At 41.1% G+C, this 26,532-nt stretch overlaps 1 protein-coding gene across 1 annotated transcript in view; it reads left to right on the forward strand.

Annotated features, from left to right (window-relative positions):
• Nucleotides 1-17,781, forward strand: part of LOC118390475 (zinc finger and BTB domain-containing protein 20-like) — a 46,628-nt gene extending 28,847 nt beyond the window's left edge. Inside the window, exons 3-5 of the mRNA XM_035781079.2 lie at nucleotides 9,796-9,971; nucleotides 12,048-13,592; nucleotides 14,856-17,781. Of these exons, the coding sequence (XP_035636972.2) occupies nucleotides 12,068-13,592; nucleotides 14,856-15,385 (2,055 nt within the window). The 5' untranslated portion in view covers nucleotides 9,796-9,971; nucleotides 12,048-12,067 and the 3' untranslated portion in view covers nucleotides 15,386-17,781. The remainder of the gene's footprint in view (nucleotides 1-9,795; nucleotides 9,972-12,047; nucleotides 13,593-14,855) is intronic.
• The last annotated feature ends 8,751 nt before the right edge of the window (nucleotides 17,782-26,532 follow it).

Consider the following 26,532-nt stretch of genomic DNA (forward strand, 5'->3'; position numbering starts at 1 on the left):
ACCCCCCCTCCCTAGATGAAACTGATTTCCAAATTCAGCACAGTATTTGTCACGAGGTTGCCAACTAGTTAAAGCAGCTCTGATTAACCTGAAGTCAGACTGGTGATGCTGCTCTCTTCCCTCCTTTTTTTTCATTCCCCGTGGTCTTTGTTGTGGCAGCAGGGCATGGCACTGGCTGTCTGGAGCATTGTGTCTGATTTCTAGCAGACGAACTGACCTCTGGGGACTTATTGACAGCTAACTACAGAGGGAAACACAGTGCAGGGAGAGATAGAGAGAGAAAGGGAGAGCTGTGGGGAAGATCGATATCAGACAAAATAAATGCATTTCTGTTTTTAAGAACATATTTCGCAAGTATAGTTGGATTCCCCCTGAACGGGGATGAAAAGAAAAAGCTACAGATTTTGGCAGAGGCATAATGAGTGAAAGAAAATGGCTGCCTCCAAAAAGGATCTAATTAATTTTGAAGGATCATCAGCCCCTTTCGTCCAAGGCAGGGGAGGGAGGAGGGAAGGAGGCAGTGATACAGACCCCTGGACTGATTAGCATTCACTGCAGGTAGGAGCTGGCTGCTGCTCACCCACTGTGTCACAGCTAAAATGGAATCACTGTTGTGAGTGACAGTCTGAGCAGCTGAAGCCTTTGTTGCCCGTATTCACCTCACTTCACCCCTCAGGCAGGTGGCTTTACATGTCTAGATTGCAACTGAAGCCAGGGAGGAAATGTATATGCTCGTCTTGTCTAAATCTAGCCATGCAGAGGCCTTTGTCATCAGGTCATCATAGAATGTCCCTGACCGCACTATTACACCTGCATTGGCTGGCTTATTGTAAACTAGTGTAATTTCCCTCATGATTTCAGCACTTTGTCACTTTTCCAAAGCACTATGGTGAGAATAGAAAAAGGCCGCTTTATGTGCTTTCAAATGTGAGTGAGTGAGAGAGTGAGTGCATACCGTGTGTGCGCTTGCATGCGTGCATGATGATATGTACATTTTATGACTCTCCTTAATATAGAATGTACCATTGTACTTGAATTCAAATTCATACTGAGATATTTACCACAAATGATCTGATAGTAGGAATAGGAAGGTCTGACGTTTAGTCAGTGTTGGGCAATGGGCATACTGGATAGGCAATAGAGAAGTCAAAGAGTGACTACTGTCCTGGCAAGTGTGCTTCCACATTCAACTTCATCAGGGGTCCGTCCACAAGTGTAGCTGCTGGGACCTTATTGTGATTGTATGGATTATTAGGGGTCACTAGACAATTACGGATGTCCTATTGGTATTGGTGTGTTTCAGCTGTTGCCATGTATCACTCAACATCTTTTCAGCTGCATAGCAATGGCTTGAGACTTGGTTCATGGCTTGAGACTTGGTTCATGGCTTCAGACTTGGTTCATGGCTTCAGGCTTGGTTCATGGCTTCAGGCTTGGTTCATGGCTTCAGGCTTGGTTCATGGCTTCAGACTTGGTTCATGGCTTCAGACTTGGTTCATGGCTTCAGACTTGGTTCATGGCTTCAGACTTGGTTCATGGCTTCAGGCTTGGTTCATGGCTTCAGGCTTGGTTCATGGCTTCAGGCTTGGTTCATGGCTTCAGACTTGGTTCAGGGCTTCAGACTTGGTTCATGGCTTCAGACTTGGTTCATGGCTTCAGACTTGGTTCATGGCTTCAGGCTTGGTTCATGGCTTCAGGCTTGGTTCATGGCTTCAGGCTTGGTTCATGGCTTCAGGCTTGGTTCATGGCTTCAGGCTTGGTTCATGGCTTCAGGCTTGGTTCATGGCTTCAGACTTGGTTCAGGGCTTCAGACTTGGTTCATGGCTTCAGACTTGGTTCATGGCATCATTGGAAGGTCTTTTGCAAAGTCCCTGTATCAAAATAATATGGCTGCCATGAGAGAATCATCAACATCTTAGCTGTGATTTTAACACAAAAAATGGCCATAATGTGTCTGAGCAATTGAATTATGATGTAATTTCTTGGATGGCTTAGTTGGCGAGGCTATCCAAGCTCGTTTCCTTTGAGCTGTTTGACCTAAAACCCTGTGATTTAGTACAAAGCCATGGCTTGTTATGGAACCATGGTGCCATTTTGTCCAACATAGAAAACAAACAACACAAGCTCACAGCTTTATTTACTGTGCCGCAAACTATAATTCAGTAAGACAATGGAGGTAAACATTATTAATGTTGTGGCACACAGCTATCGACTTAGAGGTGATGTTGCATGTCAATCTGCTGTATTGTAACCACCACAGGCATTTGGTTGTTAGGAAACAGGTTAATGAGGTCCACGTGTATTCAGTAAAGTAATATTTTCAAGGAAATTAAAGCTTAATTCAGCCTACTATCTCTCTATTTCGTTCAAACATCACACTAACATTCCTACTCCAAACCATGCCTAAAATAAAAAAGGATAAACAATGACTCTTCTGTAAAAAAAAGTGTTATCTAGGATCTAAACAGGTTCTTCAGCTGTCCCCTTTGGAGAACAGGATAACCCTTTGAAGAACCCTATTTGGTTCCAGGTGCAACCCTTTTGGTTTCAGGAAGAACCCTCTTGGTTTCCTTGTAGAACCCTTTACCCGGAAGGTTCCACAAGGAACGCAAAAGAGTTCTACCTGGAACGAAATGGGTTCTCTTATGGGGACACCCGAAGAACCCTTTTTGTACCCCTTTTTTGTGTTTTAACTAGTCGGGCATCACATTGTGTTCTCTTGGTTTATGATATTTTACTGTATGTCAATTTCATTGTTTTTCCCAAAGGTTGTCTTTGACTGCTGCTGTGCATCTACAAATCAGTGTTTAATCCTGTTCATCTGGCTGGTCTGCCAGGGGCATAGGCCTACTAATACAATGGAAAGTATGCAAGGATAAATAAAAAAAAAACGTTTTTTTAAATAAATAAATATCTCAGCTCAGAGCAGACTGGGTAAGATAACCAAAAGCAGGAAATAAAATCGGATGAAAAGATAAATTACATAAAGTATTTATAGAGACAATTCCGTATTCATTGCCGTCACATGTTATGTCTTCTTTGTCTGTTGCAGTCAGGAACGGAAGTTAATACAAGTTGTGTAACTTGATGCGAGTACATTTTCCCAGTCAAATAAATGTAAGGATTGTTGGCGCCTTAGAATATTAAAACTGTTGTTGGTTACCCACATACACATCTACTGAAATGTAAGGGTTTTAATCAAGCTCAGTGCTTAACATAATACTCCTACTGTATACTGTATGATCCTATTCATGAAGACCAGAAATATTATTACATTTTTTGAATGGGAAGACATTGACACATTTGGCTGAGTTGACGAGAATACATTTGCTTGTGTTGTACTATAAGCATATCAGTCGCAGCATCTAAACAAGAAGACCACAACAGAACGGTTCAAATTAAGTATGAGTATTTATTTATCCTTCAGCGAACTTCATGATCTGAATAGGTTTATTTTGAGTTTGACATATGGACATTTCCTCCATTCTGTGAACAGTAAAAACCCGAGGAGGCATAAACTGGCCGTAGTTTGTGGTCGTGCACATAGAGTATGATCCAAAATGATTGACACCCTTGATAAAAGATGAGCAGAAATGACTATAAAATAAATAATTGAAACACTGAGCTATATTGTATGGTCAAATGTGTTTCTACTAGTACAATTGCTCAGATAAATATTTTGTTTAACAAGTAACAATGTCTCTAAACGCTAGGGGTCATGTTATTTCTTCTTCGTGTCACCCAACAAATGTACATCCCTCGAGTTGGCACTTGCATTGGAACCAGTGCTTTGGTCAGATGACATGAAAATAAAGGGCTTTGGCCACTAACACCACTGGTGGGTTTGGCGTCCAAATGAGAATTTATGAGCAGAAAAGAACCCCCATACCTACTGTAAAATATGGGTGTGGATCCTTGATGTTACGGTCAACGGCATCATGAACTTTACCCAGTACGTGGACATTTTAGCCCAAAAAACCTGGTCGCCTCCGCTAGGAGGCTGAAACGTGGCCACAAGTGGATCCACAAAGAAATGCTTAATTTGGCCACAAAATCGGCATTTTGCAATTGCCATTTTAGTCTCCAGACTTGAAACCCATTAAAAAACTGTGGTTTGATATGAAGAGGGCAGTCCCTAAGCGCAGACGAAGGAGATCAAGGATCTAGAAAAATTCTGTATGGAACAATTGTCTACGATCCCACTCAATGTGACCAATGCATTCTCTTTTAGAAAAAGGCTCAGTGTCGTTATCCTCGCAAGGTGAGCTATTGAAAGGTATGGAAAACAGCAGTGTCAATCATTTTGACACGTACCTTATTTTCATTGAAAAAAGGTGTAATTTCTTGTTAACTCGTGGGAATTGGCCTATATGGATAGGGCTAAATTGAAATGTTTCTTACAGAATAAATATAAAAGGTATAGCCATGGTAGCAATTGAAAGGGAACCGTTTGGAGATTATGGGAATTATTAGACCAAAGGTGAGGACACAACAGTTCACCTGACACAAGACTGAACCCAAACATTGATTTTATGTGCATTTGACATTTACTGTACTTTTTGCCACATTTGTTGACAACGAAATGTGAAAATACTCTGGGATACATTCAGTAACATGATAAGAACATTCCTGAAACACGTGTTGTAGGTGCAACATAAGACAAAATAATTACAAGAGCTTGAGTGAGAGGCCTAACTGGTGTCACCAAGTGGCCACACACCTCTCCAAAGTGTGCACATTTCCCAAGTAATCTCAGAAAATGAGATCTTCACATGTAAGGTGTTTTTTTTGTTTGTTGAGCTCTCCTAGCTGTGCCGTTGAGGAACTCGAGCAAGAACACTTGCAGTCGTTTTGTTTGGAACACAACCCTGCATCTCCGCCGTCACACAATTACCGTTGTTGTTTACACAACCCCCCAAAAAAAAAAACGGTCCACTATAAAACACAACATTGCGGTCTTAAGCTTTCACAATGCAATTGAGGGGAACAGATATAGGTGCTCATAGAAATGAGTTATGGAGGCGTTCAAGTGCGTGTGTCGCTGCAAATGTTCATCACAGTAGACAAACATAGGCTAATTCTGTTCAGCATAACCCCGGGTATGATAATATGTCATCGAACGTAGTGATCATGAACGTGGACACTGTATATGACATGAGTTTTATGACATGGAAATGTGAAGTGCACATTTGGACTTCCTTGTATGACATCAAAGCAGTATTTCCTTTTTAATCCTCAACGTCTAATCTTTCAAACATACACCGAGTCCTCTTAATTTACAGAGTTTCCCTCACTCGGTCAGTCCAATTTTTTTTTTGCGACAGTTGCCCAATTAGCGGGAGGGATAGGGGGCAGTTTCTTGTCGTGCGCAATGCTCACATTTTAGAGCGTCTTGTCAGTCAAAACCCATACAGAGGCCGAGCTCGGACGTTATGTAGAGCATGTTACTGTACCAATTTAGGCATTTATCAGTGCCCATGCCATTTTCAACTCCTATACAGAGACGAGTGTAAAGGGTTAAACAAAATATATTTCTGAGCAATTGTATTAGTATAAAATAATATAATTTCCAAAAATGTTTTGCGTGCAATATAGCTCAGAATTTCAATTATCTATTTTATTTTATACATTTTTGCTCATCATTTTCAAGGGTGTCAATAATTTCGTACCCCACTGTAAACTTGTATAGCTTAGAGTCTCTGTAAACCTGAGAATCACATGCTGGGTGTAGCTGAATTCCTTTTTGTGTTTCTCCATGAATGCCTTATGTGTTATGGTATATATGATTTGACTGTTTATTTTTTATTGAACCTTTATTTAACTAGTCAAGTCAGTTGAGAACAAATTATTATTGACAATGACGGCCTACCAGAAGGCAAAAGGCCTCTTGTGGGGACGGGGGCTGGGATTAAAAATAAACTAACAATAAAATAAAATATAGAACTAAACACACATCACGACAAGAGAGACAACACAACACTACATATAAAGAGAGACCTAAGACAACATCATAGCATGGCAGCAACACATGACAACACAGCATGGTAGCAACACAACGTGACAACAACATGGTAGCAGCACAAAACATAGTACAAACATTATTGGGCACAGACAACAGCACAGAGGGCAAGAAGGTAGAGACATCACGCAAAGCAGCCACAACTGTCAGTAAGAGTGTCCATGATTGAGTCTTTGAATGATTGAGTCTTTGAATGAAGAGATAGAACTGAGATAGAACTGTTTGAGTGTTTGTTGCAGCTTGTTCCAGTCGCTAGCTACAGCGAACTGAAAAGACGAGCGACCCAGGGATGTGTGCGCTTTGGGGACCTTTAACAGAATGTGACTGGCAGAACAGGTGTTGTATGTGGAGGATGAGGGCTGCAGTAGATATCTCAGATAGGGGGGAGTGAGGCCTAAGAGGGTTTTATAAATAAGCATCAACCAGTGAGTCTTGCGACGGGTATACAGAGATGACCAGTTTACAGAGGAGTATAGAGTGCAGTGATGTGTCCTATAAGGAGCATTGGTGGCAAATCTGATGGCGGAATGGTGAAGAACATCTAGCCGCTCGTGATCACCCTTACCTTCCGAAAGTTTTGTCAAGTGCTACTGATCATAAGCTCCTAATATGGTACGCCATAGTAACACCACTTTTGATATTTACAGTTGAAGTCGGAAGTTTACATACACCTTAGCCAAACATTCAAACTCAGCTTTTCATAATTCCTGACATTTAATCCTAGTAGAAAATTCACCGTTTAAGGTCAGTTAGGATCACCACTTTATTTTAAGAATGTGAAATGTCAGAAAAATAGTTGAGAGAATGATTTATTTCAGCTTTCATTTCTTTCATCACATTCCCAGTGGGTCAGAGGTTTACATACATTAGTATTTGGTAGCATTGCCTTTAAATTGTTTAACTTGGGTCAAACGTTTCGGATAGCCTTCCACAAGCTTCCCACAATAAGTTGGGTGAATTTTGGCCTGTTCCTCCTGACAGAGCTGATGTAACTGAGTCAGGTTTGTAGGCCTCCTTGCAGTTCTGCCCACATATTTTCTATAGGATTGAGGTCAGGGCTTTGTGATGGCCACTCCAGTACTTTGACTTTGTTGTCCTTAAGCCATTTTGCCACAACTTTGGAAGTATGCTTGGGGTCATTGTCCATTTGGAAGACCCATATGCGACCAAGCTTTAACTTCCTGACTGATGTATTGAGATGTTGCTTCAATATATCCACGTAATTTTCCTTCCTCGTGATGCCATATATTTTGTGAAGTGCACCAGTCCCTCCTGCAGCAAAACACCCCCACAACATGATGCTGCCACCCCGTGCTTCACGGTTGGGATGGTGTTCTTTGGCTTGCAAGCCTCCATCTTTTTCCACCTCGCACAACGATGGTCACAGTTCTATTTTTGTTTCATCAGACCAGGGCACATTTCTCCAAAAAGTACGATCTTTGTCCCCATGTGCAGTTGCAAACCGTAGTCAGTTTTTTTTATGGTGGTTTTGGAGCAGTGGCTTCTTCCTTGCTGAGCGGCCTTTCAGGTTATGTCGATATAGGACTCGTTTTACTGTGGCTATAGATACTTTTGTACCGGTTTCCTCCAGCATCTTCACAAGGTCGTTTGCTGTTGTTCTGGGATTGATTTGCACTTTTCGCACCAAAGTACGTGCATCTCTATGAGACATAGCGTGTCTCCTTCCTGAGCGGTAGGGCAGCTGCGTGCTCCCATGGTGTTTATACTTGCATACTATTATTTGTACAGATGAACGTGGTACCGACAGGCATTTGGAAATTGCTCCCAAGGGCGAACCAGACTTGTGGAGGTCTACAATTTGTTTTCTGAGGTCTTGGCTGATTTCTTTTAATTTTCCCATGATGTCAAGCAAAGAAGCACTGAGTTCGAAGGTAGGCCTTGAAATACATCCATAGGTACACCTCCTATTGACTCAAATTATGTAAATTAGCCATCAGAAGCTTCTAAAGCGATGACATAATTTTATGGAATTTTCCAAGCTGTTTAAAGGCACAACTTAGTGTGAGTAAACTTCTGGCCCATTGGAATTGTGATACAGTGAATTACAAGTTAAATAATCTGTCTGTAAACAATTGTTGGAAAAATGACTTGTGTCATGCACAAAGTAGATGTCCTAACCGACTTGCCAAAACTACAGTTTGTTATAACAAGAAATTTGTGAGTGGTTGAGTGTCTGTAAATTTCCCGACTTCAACTATATATATATATATATATATATATATATATATATATATACTGCATCACCAAAAGTATTTAGACACCTTCTTGTCGAACATCTCATTCCAAAATCATGGGCATTAATATGGATTTGGTTCCCCCCTTTGCTGCTATAACAGCCTCCACTTTTCTGGGAAGGCTTTCCCCTAGATGTTGGAACTTTGCTACGGTGACGAGCATTAGTGATGTTGGGTGATTAGGCCTGGCTCGCAGTCAGTGTTCCAATTCATCCTAAAGGTGTTCAATGAGGTTGAGGTCAGGGCTCTGTGCAGGCCAGTCAAGTTCTTCCACACCGACCTCAACAAACCATTTCTGTATGGACCTTGCTTTGTGCCACAGGGGACATTGTCATGCTGAAACAGGAAAGGGCCTTCCCCAAACTGTTTCCACAAAGTTGGAAGCACAGAATCATCTAGAATGTCATTGTATGCTGTAGCATTAAGATTTCCCTTTACTAGCCCAAATGATTCCTCTTTACAGTTGGCACTATGCATTGGGGCAGGTAGCTTTCTCCTGGCAACCGCCAAACCCAGATTAATCCGTCGGACTGCCAGATGGTGAAGCATGATTCATCACTCCAGAGAACGCGTTTCCACTGAGTCCAATGGCGGCGAGCTTTACACCACTTCAGCCGACGCTTGGCATTGCGCATGGAAACCCATTTCATGAAGCTCCCAATGAACAGTTCTTGTTCTGACATTGCTTCCAGAGGCAGTTTGGAACTTGGTAATGAGTGTTGCAACCTAGACAGACGCAAGACATAGGGACTGGGAAAACCAGGGATTTGAAATCACGTTCAGTACGGCCTTGGTATACACACACACACACACACACACACACACACACACACACACACACACACACACACACACACACACACACACACACACACACACACACACACACACACACACACACACACACACACACACACACACACACACAATCCAGTTGGAGACTTTTATATTGGAGAGCAATCCTTTAGCGATTGTTGCAACCTTTTATTAAATTGATTCAAGCTCCTGTGTCCCCTGTAGGTCCGCTCGAGGCAGGTTGTAGACATTTCTGGTCTCTAAATGCTTTTCTGATAACGATCGGACGGTGAGCATAACAGTATGTCTATAGCCTTTGACATTTTATTCAGAACTGACAAATACGATATGAGGAGATATAATATAATTGTGGGTACGTCAGACCGAAAGGTGGATGGATCTCCTTTGGCTGTGTGTGGTTCACTGACCAGTGGTTTAGATAACGGCTGAAAAGAGACTTGGCCACGTGATTTCCAACCTTGACGTATAGTTGGCGGTTTACATGTCCACTAGAGTATTAGTCTAGAAGGTCCACTCACTCTTTACGTTGGAAATTTGAACACATCCATTGCATTGCAGCCAACGTCGCCACTTCAAAGTTTCCCCAGTCGTCTTTTGTAAGTTACGAATACATTCGCTGGAGTCGGTCTCTACGTATCAAGGTCAGACACTTCTGCCTCAGAATGAGCATGTTGATTTCTGAATTGATTCTTGTTCCCTCTATAGGGCGGTATTGAAGAGACCACTGTGGCAGAGCGACCTGTGATAGAGGCAAGCAGAGAGGACGAAAGGTATTGCACTGGTCTTCTCTCAGCCACCTCCACCAGGAACCTGTAGCAGTGTGTCCTGTGCCTCATCACCAGCCTCACACACATCTTCCCAACCAAGCGTCATCTGACTGTGTGAGTATATTTCTGTGGTCAGTCGGGGAGAGTGCCCCTCATAGTTAGGCTACACTAGCAGCATGGCTGTGTTTCGCATGTATTGAAACAGACATTGAATATGGTTTTATTCATATATGCCAAATCTGTCCTGCATGTTGCAATCATTAACATTTTCTGTTTCTGGTTTGTTCTTTTGAATTCGTTATTTTCTGTTTCATTTATTTATATAGATTTACGATCATATGTGGTTTCCCAGGAACTAATAATAATAACTAGTATTCATTAGTCCTTCCCTTGGTTTTTGATAGAATGTTTTCGACAATACCTTCTATAGTAAATAGTCACCTAGATACAAGGCTTTCACCTTCACTGACAGGTGGTCAAAGGTAATCACTTGAGAGCTTTCCTTTTGTTGACCTAAAAGCAAGGCGTGGCCATGAATATACATTATCTAGATAGATCTTGATGATCGTGTTTAACATCAAGGGGAGGTGTTTTTTTGTTTTTTTTGTTCCGTCACCATGGTTGCATGGTAAAGTAGCCTAATTTCATTGTGGTTTTACTGCTAAGCATAAGATAATTACAAGGGTGATAGTAGTGAAGAGGGGTCAGGTGCTATATGAATAAACGTGTGTGTGTGTGTGTGTGATGTACAGTACGTACCCAGTGAGTAAAGGGAGAGGCGTTGTATTATAGCAGTGGTTTTAAGAACCCTTGTGCTCCGGGTGTGGGTTATGTGGATGAATGAAAATATGTAAAACGTATACAGATTGTAGGGACAGGTGTTCAGTCTCACAGAGGAGCCATTCGTTTGTGTTGTTGTTGAGGAGAGTAATAATGAGGCTGTTTGCTGGAGGACTAATGCAAAATCATATTTCGTGGTTTGATACAGATGCGGTTAAGAAAAATCGATGATGTTACGTTGAGATGAGATGTAATGGTAAAATAGTAGAACACCCCATTTACACCACTCAATGAATCTAGCTTCCACGTGTGGAGGGACAAAGCGATTGGATGCCATTGATTGTCATTGTCATATCCAGTCTTGTTGAACTGATCTACAAATGTCCGTAAAACATTCAACAAGTAAGTCGTGTGTTGTTTATATCTAATATAATAATATAATAATATATGCCATTTAGCTGACGCTTTTATCCAAAGCGACTTACAGTCATGTGTGCATACATTCTACGTATGGGTGGTCCCGGGAATCGAACCCACTACCCTGGCGTTACAAGCGCCATGCTCTACCAACTGAGCCACAGAAGGGCCACATATCTAAGAAGAGCTTTAACAATGTGTGAATTGAGAGCAATACTGTAACGCGGGGAATATCATGAAGCCTATAGCTGAGCCATTTCTTTTTTTTAGGTTTTGTAGTTTATTATGTACAATTTGTGTTTAGGGCAGTCACCACTCCATTCGTGAGTTTGGCTTCTACATTTTAGCAAAGGAGACGGGCGCAAATACAACCTTAAACAGGGCTTAAGCCTAGCTGTGTAACGTCCTGACATCCGGAGAGTAGGGTAGTTAGGAACCACGTCACAGTGCACGCTGACGGCTGATGAACGAGGCTTTTATAGTCTAAACCCACACCACCACCTACTGGGGGTTTGGAGTCTCATAGAAAATATATCACCAGACTTGTAAAGATAGGAACAAAACTAATTGGATGGGAACCATCTTGGTTGTGTCCTTCCCGCTATTGCCCCACAGATCCTTTGTCGTGCTGTTTAGTGCAGACATTCATCCAACGACGAACCAGCCAGTTGACCTCGACTGATAGGATTGTTTCGATATCAAATGCCAACATAAGATGAAAGAACATCAAATAAGATGACCACCGAAATGTGAGGAAATCACATGGGGTGGATGGGAAAGGTCATATGTTGAAGTGGATTAAATTAGGCATATCTGTGCTAAATATCGTGATTATGTCCCTACAACAGTGCAGCTGTGTTGCTTCTCAAAATGTATTTGATAATCAATTTCACATTTTTTTTTTATTAGATTGTTGCTCATCATGTGGCCCACATTTCTAAAGATTGAGTGTATCATTTAAAACGTTTGGTGTTTTCTTCTTCTTTTTTCCAGGTGACATCAGTTGCAAGGGGATGACCGAGCGCATTCATAACATCAATCTCCACAACTTCAGCAATTCTGTACTTGAGACCCTCAATGAGCAGCGCAACCGCGGGCACTTCTGTGACGTGACTGTTCGGATCCATGGAAGCATGCTGCGAGCCCACCGCTGCGTGCTGGCCGCTGGGAGCCCCTTCTTTCAGGACAAGCTGCTCCTGGGCTACAGTGACATTGAGGTCCCCTCTGTGGTCTCGGTGCAGTCCATCCAGAAGCTGATAGACTTCATGTACAGTGGGGTCCTGCGGGTTTCCCAATCGGAAGCTCTCCAGATCCTCACTGCTGCCAGCATACTGCAGATCAAAACGGTCATCGATGAGTGCACCCGCATCGTGTCCCAGAATGTGGGCCTGGCCGGGCCAGTGGGGTTCCCTGTCAACCCAGGAGACTCTGGGCAGGAGACGCCCCGGGGCACACCTGAGTCAGGCACCTCTGGGCCCAGCAGCGATGCAGAGTCAGTGTACATGCAGGCCACATCTCAGCAGAACCTAGAGCGTGCGTACACATCGCATTACTCCTACTCCGGCCTTTCACTGCAGAATGGAACCCGTGAGCGCTCCCACTACGTAACCAGTATGACAACAAGCTACGACCCAGCCCTCGGCACGCAGAAGGACCAGCATGACCAGGACCCGCCGTGGATCACCCGCATCCATGAGAGGTCACAGCAGATGGAACGCTTCCTCTCCACCCCTGAGACCACCCACTGCCGCAAGCAGCCCCGACCGGTACGCATACAGACAGGAGGCGTTCACATAAAGCAGGAGGCAGAGGACGAGTACAGCAGCTATGGTATGGATGAGTGCACAGAAGACACAGAACACGTTGAGGGTGTGGAGAGTGAGCCGAAGGGTGAAAGCTTTGACTCAGGGGTAAGCTCCTCCATCGGTACTGAGCCAGACTCCGTGGATCAGCAGCAGTACCTGCTTGGCTTTGGGAGGGAAGGGGTTGGAGAGGGGCAACAGTGCGAGGGGACCCCAGTGCAGATCGATGTCAATGACTCCTCCCCAGAGCAGATGCATGAGACGGAGGACAGGGGCACATCCCACGGCACTAGCGACAGTAACATGTTGCAGCCCCTGCCCAACCCAATCATGGCCCAGTCCCTGCCAAGTGCCCCACTCTATATGCGCCAGGCCGAATCTCACACCAGCAACCTGAGGATGCCGCTCACCATGACCAGCAACACCCAGGTAATGGGCACGGCCAGCAACTCCTACCTGCCCAACCTCTTTGCCACACAGTCGGCCAGCAACAACAAGCCCTTCCTCTTCAGCCTGCCACAGTCCATGGGAGGCCAACAGACCCAGTTTGTGGCCGTTCCGCCCCCTTGTATGCCCCCATTCTCTCAGCAGTTGATGGTACAGCAGCAGGCAGTGCGGGAACAGCAACAGGCGGCCCAGATGGGACAGGGGGAGAAGAAGCCCTATGAGTGCACTCTGTGCACTAAAACCTTTACTGCTAAACAGAACTATGTCAAACACATGTTTGTGCACACTGGTGAGTACACTAGCTCCTCTTACCATTTTGCATGTAACACTAGTATATTGCCATGAGTGGTTTGTGGTTCAAATAATTTCCCTGTACATTTGCAAACATAAAATACACAAACGCAATGAATGGTTCTTTAAGTTAACATGTAGCAATGGATAAATATTTATTGTGTTTAATGGCTTGAAGTATGTAGGATATTTCTTGATGGATGACTAAGAGCAAACAAATATTTTACTAGCATAAGGGAAATTACATAGGTTTTCTGTGCATGAAAGAACTATTCATTTTAGGGATTGACATCAAGGGTTCCCCTACTGGCCGGGCAAGTGAACTTTCTGGTTTCTCCCCTTATTGAATTCATGGCAGTCGGGCAAGTTGAGCCTGCTCTGTGGTTTCCCCATTGGTCAGGTAGTTTAAAAAAAAACTGAAAACAACCAAACTGCAAATAATTCCAGTAGCTTAAATATGATCTTTTTTGATTCCTCCCCATGTTTTAAGTGAAAGACAGAACATTTCTGGCATTTTATGGCCCTAGTTTTTTTTTACACAAAGAAATGCCATCAATTGTCTTCACTTAAACAATGGGGAGGAACCAGAAATATCAGTTTTAGGCTACCTTAATGTCAATCCCTGATTTTGATTCAGCTGAGCGGTACAAATGAGTTCTAAGGCTCTGTCACATTGAAAAATGAACTTTGGCAGCCTGCATCATAGCTGATATTTCTGTATTTGATTAATACAGTGAGCGATACTTAAGGTCCTGTATGGTTGCCAATGAAGCTCGTCCTGTAAAATATGACACATTGATTACTATTTGTAATTTAGAGTTTTATCAGTGGGTGGTGATTGGTGCATAAATATGAAAAATGTTTAAAAAAGAGGGATGGCAACTACCACTGAGCAGGAAGGGGTTCTAATTCTACCAGAATTCATAAACGGGCTCTTTATATTCCAGTTAAGAGCAGAATTATGCTATTTTAAATATTTTCTAAAATATATTCAAGCCGAGATACTTATTCGTAAACAGATGGAGGACGAGTGTGCAGATCAACAATGGTTGCTTGGCAGTGAGGTCAAACTTTGTTAGGGCATTGGTTTGAACTTTTTTTGTGACGGGCACAGTCCTCATTTATTTTCAAAATGACATTTTCAAGGCTACATTGGAAGAATCGAGTTGCGCTGTCGGTGTCCTTCGTTGTTTAGCACGGTTTTGTGTTTTCCTGTCTCCCATTTTTCCTCCTAATGACTGTGACTTCTGTGTATATCCAGGTGAGAAACCACACCAGTGCAGCATCTGCTGGCGCTCGTTCTCCCTGAAGGATTACCTAATCAAACACATGGTCACACACACAGGGGTGCGTGCCTACCAGTGCAGCATCTGCAACAAACGCTTCACCCAAAAGAGCTCCCTCAACGTCCACATGCGGCTGCACCGTGGAGAGAAGTCCTACGAGTGCTACATCTGCAAGAAGAAGTTCTCGCACAAGACCCTGCTGGAGAGACACATGGCTCTGCACAGCACAGCGGGCGCCGTCACAGGTCTGTCGGGGGCAGCAGGCGCCGGTGGTCCCGTCTCCATCCCCATGGCCGTGCCCGAACCCGGCGCCGGAGTGGTGGCCCTCGCCATGCCCGTCAGCGGAGGTGCCGGAATAGGGGGTGGGGTCGGAACAGGAGTGGGTGTGGCTGCGGAGGCAAGCTGCCAAGAAGGGACCACCTACGTGTGCTCCGTCTGTCCTGCCAAGTTCGACCAAATTGAGCACTTCAATGACCACATGCGAATGCATGTCTCCGATGGATAAGTACAAATAGATGCACTTCTTTTAAAAAAAGAATGAAAAAGAAAAATGGCACTAGATTTTTTTATTTTGGGGCATGAAGAGTAATGAGTATAGACACTGGCACATTAAGTTTCCCAGAAAGGAGTTTTTTTGTTGTTATTCTAAAAGAAAAACAAGATGGTGGCCTTAAGGCTTTGTAGTTTGATATTGATCCACTGGATGGATCCTTACTACAGGCCTCTAAATGTATGCTTTCCTAAAATTACTGATTTATGTGTTGAACACTACCGAAAGGCCTACGAAAGAAACACACACATACACAAATTCAAACTTACACACCTATATACAGTATAGATATATGTTTGTATGAGTGTATGTGTTCATGTGTGTATGTGTGTGCTTGTGTATTTGTATGTGTGCGTGACTGCTTGTGTGTGTGTGTGTGTGTGTGTGTGCGCGTGTGCAAACATTGCCATGAAATTTCTAACATGGTAAATGTGATCCCATATTGACCGTTTTGGGCACTATAGGCGTCCAAGCTTACTGTGGTATGATTTTCAAATAAACAACAAAAAAAAAAATCTGGCTTGGGCTAAAGATTCCCTCTTAAAAAATATTGTTGGTCACAAGTTTGCCTTCTTATGTCGGATAAGAAAAGGAGAGTAATTCATTTGACACTGGGTTTTTATTTATTATTATGGTATCGAGGGATTAAAATGCAGCTGTTGTGGAGGTACAAGATGATTTGACTAATTGTACTGAAATGTAACTTCCTGTGAGTGGGTATAGGAATGGTTATTTGGTTAATGTTTTACTGTCCATGCAGTTTGATGGTTCAGGTTAAGTTGACGAAATTAGGGTTGTTGATAAGACAGTATCTGAGCAACAAACAAACAAAAAGTAATATTGTTAGGAGTTTATTTCGTTTGCATACACTGCCACTAATATCTTAGAAGACTGTTCAGGCTACAACTTATTAACAGAAGACAGAAGAAAGTTCTTCTTGACTTAATCTGTTTCTAAATTATGGTTTAGTTCTATGAAGAGGATTTGACATGTGCAGTTGTGGCAGGCTTGAGTATGTCACCAGACTTATCATGATTGCTGTTCCCACAACGTGTACCAGACTGTTATCAGCTGTAGATTACGACGCGATTCGTCATTATTACTATTATCGTTCAAATTATTTAAACAAATATATATATATATATATTATTTGATAATGGAATGATTTACCAAGGAAGTTTAAGACAGCCGTCAAATGGATTACCGGTGAATTGAGAATGATTCTGTGAACTTGCATTGGACATAAATATCATCCTATGACCTAAAACTCTTGTCTACCCTGTTCCTAAGGATATGACCCAGCTATTTGAGCAGGTGGAGAAAATGAAATGCACTACTCCTGAAATCTTAGCTCCACCTGGTGGCCCAAATGACATGCCATGTCCGGACATGACATGCAGACAAGAGAGACACGAGGCAAAATAAAGCATGATAACATATACCCGGGTCAATAATTAGCCTACTTCATAATATACCACAATTTGCAGATGGACTTTCCAGACAATAAGATACATTCCTGTTTTCACCGGATACCTAGACACAAGTGTGTACAGAATAGATTTGGGAGTAGGGAGTGGGGAGACCGTTCGAGTGTCACGTCACTCAGAGGCTCTGCTCTGATATTTGTCTTGTTGTTCTTTGCATTTTATCCAAAATAAGACAGACACGTCTGCCTGCAACTGCAATCTGACGTTTTTGCTCATTTCATTTGAGTAGACACCTTTTTTTTTTTTAGTTACAACGATGAGATCGTAACTAACCACAATTACAGTACAGTCTGAAAACAATATGTTGTAGATAGAAACAAAGTGCTGCATTGCAAATTTTCTTCAAATGCCTGTGCTTAATATTGAATTGTTTTACTTAAGAAATTAAATTCTATGATTTTCGTTTTTTTTTTATTTTCTAAAGGAAAAAAAAAATATTTCTTAAAAGCTTGATAAGAGGACTGCATTATTTTCTTGCATATGTGTTGCACTGCTTAAACCGATAAGTGCACTACTGTTACCAGAGATATTTTAGTTTTAGAGAATAATAATCATTTTTTATCGAATGTTTGGTTGTAGAATTCACGTATTAGAGTAGCTTTTGTTCTATTTTTCGATAAGGTAATTCAACGTTTCTTGGCTTTTGTTATTGCTTGCTACTATATGTATTGACTTGTGCCGTGTTTGTGCAAGCATTTATTTTTTATTCAAATCCGAACCATCGTGTGAGCTTCTCTCTGTTCTTACCCTTTTTAAATGCATTCTTTACAGGAGTTAATCCCTTCTAACAGCAGTTATCACACTGCATACATTAGAACAGATGCTGAATTTTCATACAAAAAGCATTCATGCCAAATGATACACCCCCCCAAAAAAAACCTAACTTTTTTTTATATATAGTGTGCGTGGACATAAATGATACACATAAATCATAGGCGTGTTTTAGACATTTCTTTGGGAATAAGAGGGTGGGTGGGAGATTGTACGAAGCTTATTTGCTATTTGTAAATTGTTTCACAAGTGTGTGTCTCTCGTGTTTTGTATGTCTGTGTGAGTGTTTGTGTGTGTTGTATAATCAAACTGTTGGTGTCCCAAGTGGATGTGTAATACCTGAACTGTAGGGCTTCCTTTGCAATATGCAGTGCAGGTACTATGAGAAGCAGCTTTTGCTAACCCTCATGGGCTAATAAACACATTTGTGATGCACATTTACGAAGACATCTATTGATCAAACATTGATACTGGTAAATAACACTGCCCCTATTGGAAGAAGTATATGGCATTTTGTGCCTAGTGCTTTAGTTACCTTCATTCAGCTGGTTGCTATTTGGAAAGGCAAGGTGTACCTGAGAAAAGTCTCCCGCCAAGCTTCACTGTGTTCTATCTTTGTCTCTTTCAAATGGGATAAACAAGGACGTGATGAGGGACTGTAATTAAACATAGATCACAAAGTTCGGATATCCTCATATCAGAAACAACGGACCTACTGCATGCATCAGAGCGGTGTCTTCATATTATGTCATAGTCTCCATCTGGTCACTGAATAGCATGTGGTTGTCAAAGCGAAGGAAACGATGTACACTCCCCTACGTGTTTTGTGGAACAGTGAATCTACATGTTTAATTTGTCTCTATACACCAGCATATTTTCATACATATCTGTTTTTACCGTTTAGAAATGAAAGCACGTTATGTATGTAGTCCCCCCAGTTGAACGTATTAGAAGTATTTGGACGAATTCACTTATAGTGTATTATATTTAGTCAAAAGTTTATTACTTGGTCCCATATTCCTAACACGCAATGAGTACATCAAGCTTGTGACTACAAACCTGTTGGATGCATTTGCAGATCATATTGGTTGTGCTGTTGTGCTGTTGTGCTGTGCCCACTAGAAATGAATGGTACATAATGTGTAGTGTATTTTGGAGTCACTTTCATTGTAAATTAGAATATCATATTTCTGAACGATTATAAATTAAGGTGGATGCTACCATGATTATGGATAATTATGAATGAATCGTCAATAATGATGTGTGATAAAGTTACAGAGACATAAATATCATGCCCCCCCCCCCAAAAAAAATGGTAACCTCCCTGTTATTGGTAATGACGAGAGGATAGCATGTTTTGAGGGATCTTTGTGCAACTGTAACTTGGTACATTAATGTAAAAGTGTCCAGAAACATATTCTTTTCTTATTTACAATAAAAGCGACACCAAAATGGCACAATAAGTATTCACTATAAGTGAATTTGTCCAATATTTAAAATGGGGAGGACGAGATACATAAAGTGCTTTCATTTCTAAGCGGTAAATATTCTGTACTGGCGCTTCATAAGACAATATTAAACGTTTTAGCTTCGCTGTCCAAATAAATACGTAGGTGAGTGTATGTGACTTGTGATTGGCCAGCAGTGTGTTATCCTCTGCTGCAGAGATCTCTAGGGGGAACATAAGCCTATACCTGCTTCTACTCTATAGCTTCAATTGCCACACTAAGTCAAGGAACACTGAATGGCTGCATGCAATGTTAATTTGTCTCTATTCTTGGAGGACTCTCTGTAGGCGTAGGTTTGCTGAGGCAATGTCCTTAACAGATGGCTACAGTATGTAAGGGACTGCTGTGATCTATTTTGATCACATGTTATTGCTCTGGCATACAGTTGTTGTTGTTGGTGTTGGTGTTGGTGGTAGTGTTCAGGGCCGTAAACCAGGGTCTTAGTCCGGACTGTTTTAAGAAAGCTGAAGCTCATTTACTGCATTTCGATACAGTTTTTAAAATATTTTTTGAAATGCTATTTGGAGAACAGCAAACGTGACCCCAGCCATTATCACACTGGTCGCTGTAGCTTCATTCACCTCAGTCCATCTCCAAACACACAGCCTACTGGCTATACAATTAGCCGCTACACATGAACTCAGAACTGGGATTAAAAACTATGATTGAACACGTACAGAGAGATATGTTGGCAGAAAAAAAGTATTTCATTAACGAAAAAGTAAACGACTGAGCTTGTTTTACAGAACAATTGTTTTTGCAGTTTTACAGCTAATTTCCTGCCGTTGCCATGACTTATTCCATGTGAATGATATCTGAGTGAGAGGGACTAACTAAATCAATTGGAATCCCCTGGGGTGCCCTGCTTGCCCAGTCGGTAATTCAGCCACGATTACTACAAGTTTAGATAGCTGGCTAGACTAACTAGACTCATTTACCAATCTAAAAATGTGTTACTGACATGGGCTAATTAATTGAGTGACTGTCAGTGAGTGACATATCACAACAGGAAAACTACTGATGCACAACTACGCTTTGAAATTGCACCTTGTGTATTCTACTATTCTAACTCTCAACAGTAAGTTGAGGCCCTGACGGAGTTCCATCTTTTGAATTGTTTTGTCCTACTATGTGGTTTACAGCCCTGGTGGTTGTCTGCCTTATGGAATAATATAGAAATGGTCAACCGTCTAGGCAGAGCAGTACAGTCACCAAATGAGTCCCAGGAAACACAGTGTGTGCCATGCACCGTGAAAGCAAGTCCAACCTTCAGTTTCACAAAACCAGAATAATGAATGCACTCTATGATAGCCATGGAGCCATCACTTATTTATAATGAAACCAAGACCAGACAATAGTTGCTTCCAAGTGTATTTACCAGTGAGATAATCTAGCATTATTTTGTGATTATCAAGATTATCAAGTGATATGAAGTGATTGTTTGGACCACTTGGCAGTCTCATTACAGTCAGCCCAAATGATATTTATGTAACACATGAATCAAATGCACTATTGACTGTAGATGTCTTTCTTAAAGTGCGTCATTTTCTCGTTGTCACAGGTTGTTTAAAAAGACAATAGCGATGTAGATGTTGGTTTTTAATAGGCAGCGTTTTCGAGAGCGGATTTGGGCTATAAATCATCCGTATTATCCCACGGCAGATGAGAGGTTCAATGGATATATGACATGACATTGACAGTACTGAGGTAGAGGCCTGTTGGTTACCCATAGACGGTTGACCTCACTCATACGTGTGTTTTAAGGCAAACTTGACTTACAAGCAGAAGCTTAGCATTAGTATCATCTTATGATACTATACATTGACATGGCTGATGAACTACCTAGGATTTGTTTTCCAACGGCGCCATTTTCCCCTCTCCCTGGCCTTACTTATAACAGCTCTCTTTTTGTTTCATTCACTTATTGTACCAGTGGCTAATGTCCCATTATTGTGTTCAATGAATAGTCAGAAAGTAGTGAAAACATGCAATGCAACCCTGAAATACACCCCTCTCGTAATTGTCCCATTTATGTTTGTAAGATTGCTATAACGTAATGTGTTTTTCCAACTATACAATATACTCACAGGTATAGAGTTACGCAGAATTAAGCCCATAGCTCTTCGTTCGGTGTTTTATAACGGTCACTTTCTTATATTTCACATTTTTACTTAAGGGTAGAGACACAGGATCAGTTTTTCAGTGTTTGAATCATCTGTGTGCTTTACTTTGACCTTTTATCTGGCAACCATTGTCTACCGGTGTGTTTGTAATTCATTTTTAGTTAGTGGGCAAACAGGATAGACAGCCATTGAAGGCATCACAGCTTGCCAGAAGCACATGTCTTCTGGGTGGACACAAACCTCTTTTCAAATGAGAGAGAGTGGGGGGGGAATATAAGAACTACAGTAGTGATATGCTTGAATGCCACAGCACATGTGATATACACTCCTAGAAAAAAAGGTGCTATGTAGACCCCCCAAAAAAGAGGTTGTCAGCTGTCCACATAGAATAACCGTTTGAAGAACCCTTTTTGGTTCCAGGTAGAGCCCTTTCTTCAGAGGGTTCTATATGGAACCCAAAAGTGTTCTGCCCGGAACTAAAAAGGTTTCTACCTGAAGCGAGAAAAAAAGCGTTCTCCTATGAGGACAGCCGAAGAAACCTTTGGAACCCCCCGAGTGTACTTCTAGTTCTAGAAGGCTTAGAAATACTCATGCTATTTGTCTAACAGCTTACATCAGTGTCCTCACATTCATTTCATGTGCTTCCACAGTATCTTGCATAGTAACAAACAGTTACCCTGACAGTAAACCTGCTGGCATACATTATATAGATCAATTCCAACTCCATGGTATCAGTTGAATCTAATGGATATACAGTACATGCACCTCTTCATTAACAACACGTATAATATAGACTTTTTGAGATACAGACAGAACTGCAGCTAAATGAATGTGCTTTGAGGGATATAAGGAGTGTGCCTATCTATCAAGTGCCTATTTGTACAGTACTATACGAAATCTTCATAAAGTAGTTTTGCTCTCCTACAGTACATTTTCCAAATATATACAGTATATACACATGATAATCTATACACAAATGATAACAATATTTATACTACTACAACAACAATGTTGGTCATAGTCATAACACAGTGCATCCTAAGAAAGCCTTTTAAAATATCTTTATCCGCCTCAAATCTTCTATTTATATACAGATAGATTTGTGTTTTTATTTCCTGCTGTCATACATAGCTTTGTAACTAATACATAAAGAGAAAACCGCTATGATAAACAACCGGAGTTAATTTACTGTAAAACAGTAAGGGTCATAGCCCACCCAACTCTTCTTCACTCTTCTTCATGAGTAAGCATGTTCAATAATATGATATAGTAGCTGGTCCCTATCTTCATATTTGCCATTACACACACACACACACACAATTGTTTTGTTTGTCTAAAACGATGTAATCTCAAAGAGTTTGCCCAGGTTTGTAAGCACACCTAAATTGTCATGACTTTTGGCTTATCAGCTTTAGCTATCATTCTTCTGCCATTCTGAACGTCCATAATTACATTTTTTTGGGAGGGGGGGGGGTTGCTCTTAGTAGTAGCTCTACAGTGGTCACTAAAACCCTTTTCACATTTTCTTTTGATGCAAAATTCCTACCGCAATCAAATGTTGTCCTTAGACATAGCCTAGCTGTTCTCTCAGAATTCAATGATCACGATCTCACTTCAGACCTCCCAGTCAGTTGAGCACATACCGTGCGTTTGTTCCCTGCTTGTAGTTCATATCGATGGATTGCGTGTATACTTGTGTCTTTGTGCTGGTTCGGGCGATGATAGGCAGTCGAAATCCGTTTCTGACCTAGCAATCAACTATGCTTCTCTGTCCCTGCACATAGCTACACGTGCACCTGCATTTCTGTGCATGATCAGTCACACAGATGCAGTACTATATTTGATTCAGCTACTCCAGTCCACAACACCACAGCAATACCAGTTAGAAGTGCAAACACGTTTTACGCGCCTTTGTCCGAGTGTCGACTGTAATAAGTGTCCTTACGAACCAGAATCGGACCGCTGTCCCATATATCAGCCTCTCCTCAGCATTCTTCTCTTTACTATCGTTGTATAAGAGTGTTACTCTCTAGAATACGATTTGGAGATCAATCGTCATCTTTTCTTGTTTGCGTATCTCTAACTTGAATTGATAGGGAAAAGTTCATGCTGTACATTATCCGAGCCCAATTCCCCCCGCATATTTGAAATATTGACATTCCTGTATTGTCCAGAACATTCCTAACTAGTCTGGCATCACTTTACGTGACTATGTTGTCACAGACAACGTGACCCCCAACAGCCTTACTAGGTCACCAGATCATTTACTTTCTTTTCACTATTCGCTGGTCTGCTGGTTATTCTGTCCTGGGACATTTTGCCCTCTAAGTTGGTTTATGTTTAGCTGAATATCCGCAATAAATCCCACTCGTATTGATGTTTCATTTAAATGTCACTGGCTAGCTCAAATTTAGATGATTTACAGGTCAAGTCTCAGAAAAGCACTTGCTTAGCATCTCTTGCATTGATGATTCCATCATTGTATTTGCTATAGCTTCTAAACCCAGGGCAGAATATGCCCCCTGCGTACACGACAATGGTTTGCTTGCTACCATGGCGTTCTCTTCTGGACCATGGCGTGCTCTGGTGCCTGTCTGATTGGGTTTCATATGCAATATCTCAACCGGTAAATGTTGTCTTTTAGTTATAGAGAACACTGACTCATCCAGAAGCTGTGGCGTTTGAAAGGTGCTGAATAAAAGAGCCTCAACAGTAGCTTGCTTAGCACCTTTGGATGTCTTGGGGCTTTCGGCAGGTCTCTTGAACTTCTAACATGTCCAGAGGATAGTTTATGTCTATGGTAAGATTAAGAAACATGCACTGCACTGTGTTACCCATATGTTTTTCTAAGTTGGTTCCTCTTTCACCTAATGGGTTTCGGTTAACACTTTCTGTCCACTTTCGGCTGTGTGTTCCCCCCCCTCCCCCCCCATACTTGTGGTCTCAAGTCAGCATGCAATCATATATAATTAGTTTGAACTTCCATGACAATACGTTGCTTTGTGTTGTTGTTGAACCATGAGGGGTTTTATTGAACATGTTGGATGACGTGTTTTTTTGTTTGTTCTTGCCGTAAACACCAAAGAATCAGAAGAATATCACAGTGTCTTGAGTTTCAAGCAGAACGAACATAATCTGTTGTGTAAGCGATAACAAAGACTACCAAGATGTACGTTCCTGTACGTTTGTACGCGTTCAAATCTGGCTAGATGGCTACTGTTCTATTTTATTTTGATACTAAAGACAGGGTGCTCGTGAAAATGCGTTACTGCGTTTTATACTCTGATCACGATCGGTAGACTGTAGTTGAATAGTTGTGTTGATGTGCCTACTGTAGACCAAAAATAGCTTTTCTAAAGAAATTCAGCAAAACAGAAAAAATAAATCTGACACGTGGTAGCTGGGATGTAAAACTATAGCATGTTATTACATGAATAAGATTTTAAATGTTGCATTGTTCCTCTGCTTAAAAGTAATACCCAATATCTATTAGTTATTTTTCTCTACATACTCTCAGCTAATTGATTTAGGCATTTGATTTGGTTTGATTCGTCTGTTTGTCTTTGTTTGATCCGTTCGTCTGCTATTCCAGTTTTCAGTAGTTGATTTCTTCCTGCCATATTGTTCATTTCAAAAGCTTTTATTCTCTAATAAACAAAATGCACTGGATTGGTGGAAAACTGATACTCAACTGAAGTGCCATGCACAATTGATCAATTGGCCTGACTAATATTCAAAAGACAAATGTCTCAAAAAGTTTTTCAAACATATAGTGGAAGATCCATAGCGAATTTATAGCGTTTTTTTTTTTTTTTTCATACTTTGAGATGGACCAAGATGCTAGTTGCTTTTGCACATATTTGTTTATTGGTTTTGCAATGTGTTGATGCCATTGAGTAAAAGATTAGGAAGATTAAATTTACCGCTGCCCATAACAACCAATCCAAGTAACGCAAAGAGGCCTAAATCTGATTTAAAGGCCTTACAAAAAATAATAATGTCCCACAATACGATATTAGTACATTTTGATGGCTACCCTAGAGCCTGCTACAGAGACATTCTTCCCAGAGAGCATGAAGCCCAATAGCTAGCAGACATTTGATGAATAATCACTGCAAAAACAACAATACAGTGTAATAATATTCACATGAATTGAGTTGTATTAACATCTTAAAGATGTGGACCACATTTCTTATCAGTTGGTGGCATACGTGATATCGATTACTGCATAATATATTTTCTGTCATATTAATTGTTCATATCAAAGAAGAATGTAACCCCTTGGTATTTTTTTTGTGGCTGTTAATATTTCACGTATTGTGATGAGGTATGGCCTTTTGAAGCTTCTTTTCAAGCTGGATGTTCGAAATAGGATCCGTAACTCGTGTCATGCTTCTTTAGTGTAGTAGTGTCATACCGTCAGCGTCTCCCATAGGACATTGTAAGATCCCCCTCAGTGATAAATCGAGACATTCAGTGTGCACTCGAAGTGTAGTTTTTTTTAAAAATCAGACAGTCAAGCTTTTTTTGGAAAAAAATGCACCTGCAGTCAAATGTGAGGGGCATTTTATATATACACATGTATTTAGTTAAGAATATTTTGTTTTTAGGTTTTGTTGCCTGCTTTGGCTTGCGATTTCTTTATCTTCCTGATCAAATACTCCTTATATATTAAAATAATGAACTTGGCAGAAGTGGAGCTGTTGTAGTACAGGTAGTTAACATCACAATTAAGGAACCCTGACTTATATGCTGCAGTAATGTTGTTTTGTCAGTTTTGTTTTCTTTTATGTGTGCTCCTAGTTGGTTTTTATTTTTATTACTGTTATGAAACAACCTTGTTTGAATTGTATGACTGCTGTTTTGAAATAGGTGATACGTTTTTTTTAAAAAAAAACAATGATGTATGTACAAGGAAGTTTTATAATTTGACTTGTCAAACACTGGACTGAGTTTTCCAACATTTCCAAGTTGAGAGCTATTATATGAGAGACATTAACCGACTGCACAGAATAAAGCCTTATCACACCCATTAACTGACAGACGAAGCATGTCCACACTGCTGGAGAAGGAATAGTGACACCATTTTTTTTTTAATGGAAATTGCTAATTATATTTGCACCATTTTAATTAAGTTCAATAAGGTGCTGAATATATCTGCTAAATTGTTGCATTTTGTCAGGCTTATTAAAATTTGTCCGTCATTATTATAC

Source organism: Oncorhynchus keta, chromosome 11, assembly GCF_023373465.1.
Source record: "Oncorhynchus keta strain PuntledgeMale-10-30-2019 chromosome 11, Oket_V2, whole genome shotgun sequence".
In the NCBI taxonomy this organism is placed as follows: Eukaryota; Metazoa; Chordata; class Actinopteri; order Salmoniformes; family Salmonidae; genus Oncorhynchus; species Oncorhynchus keta.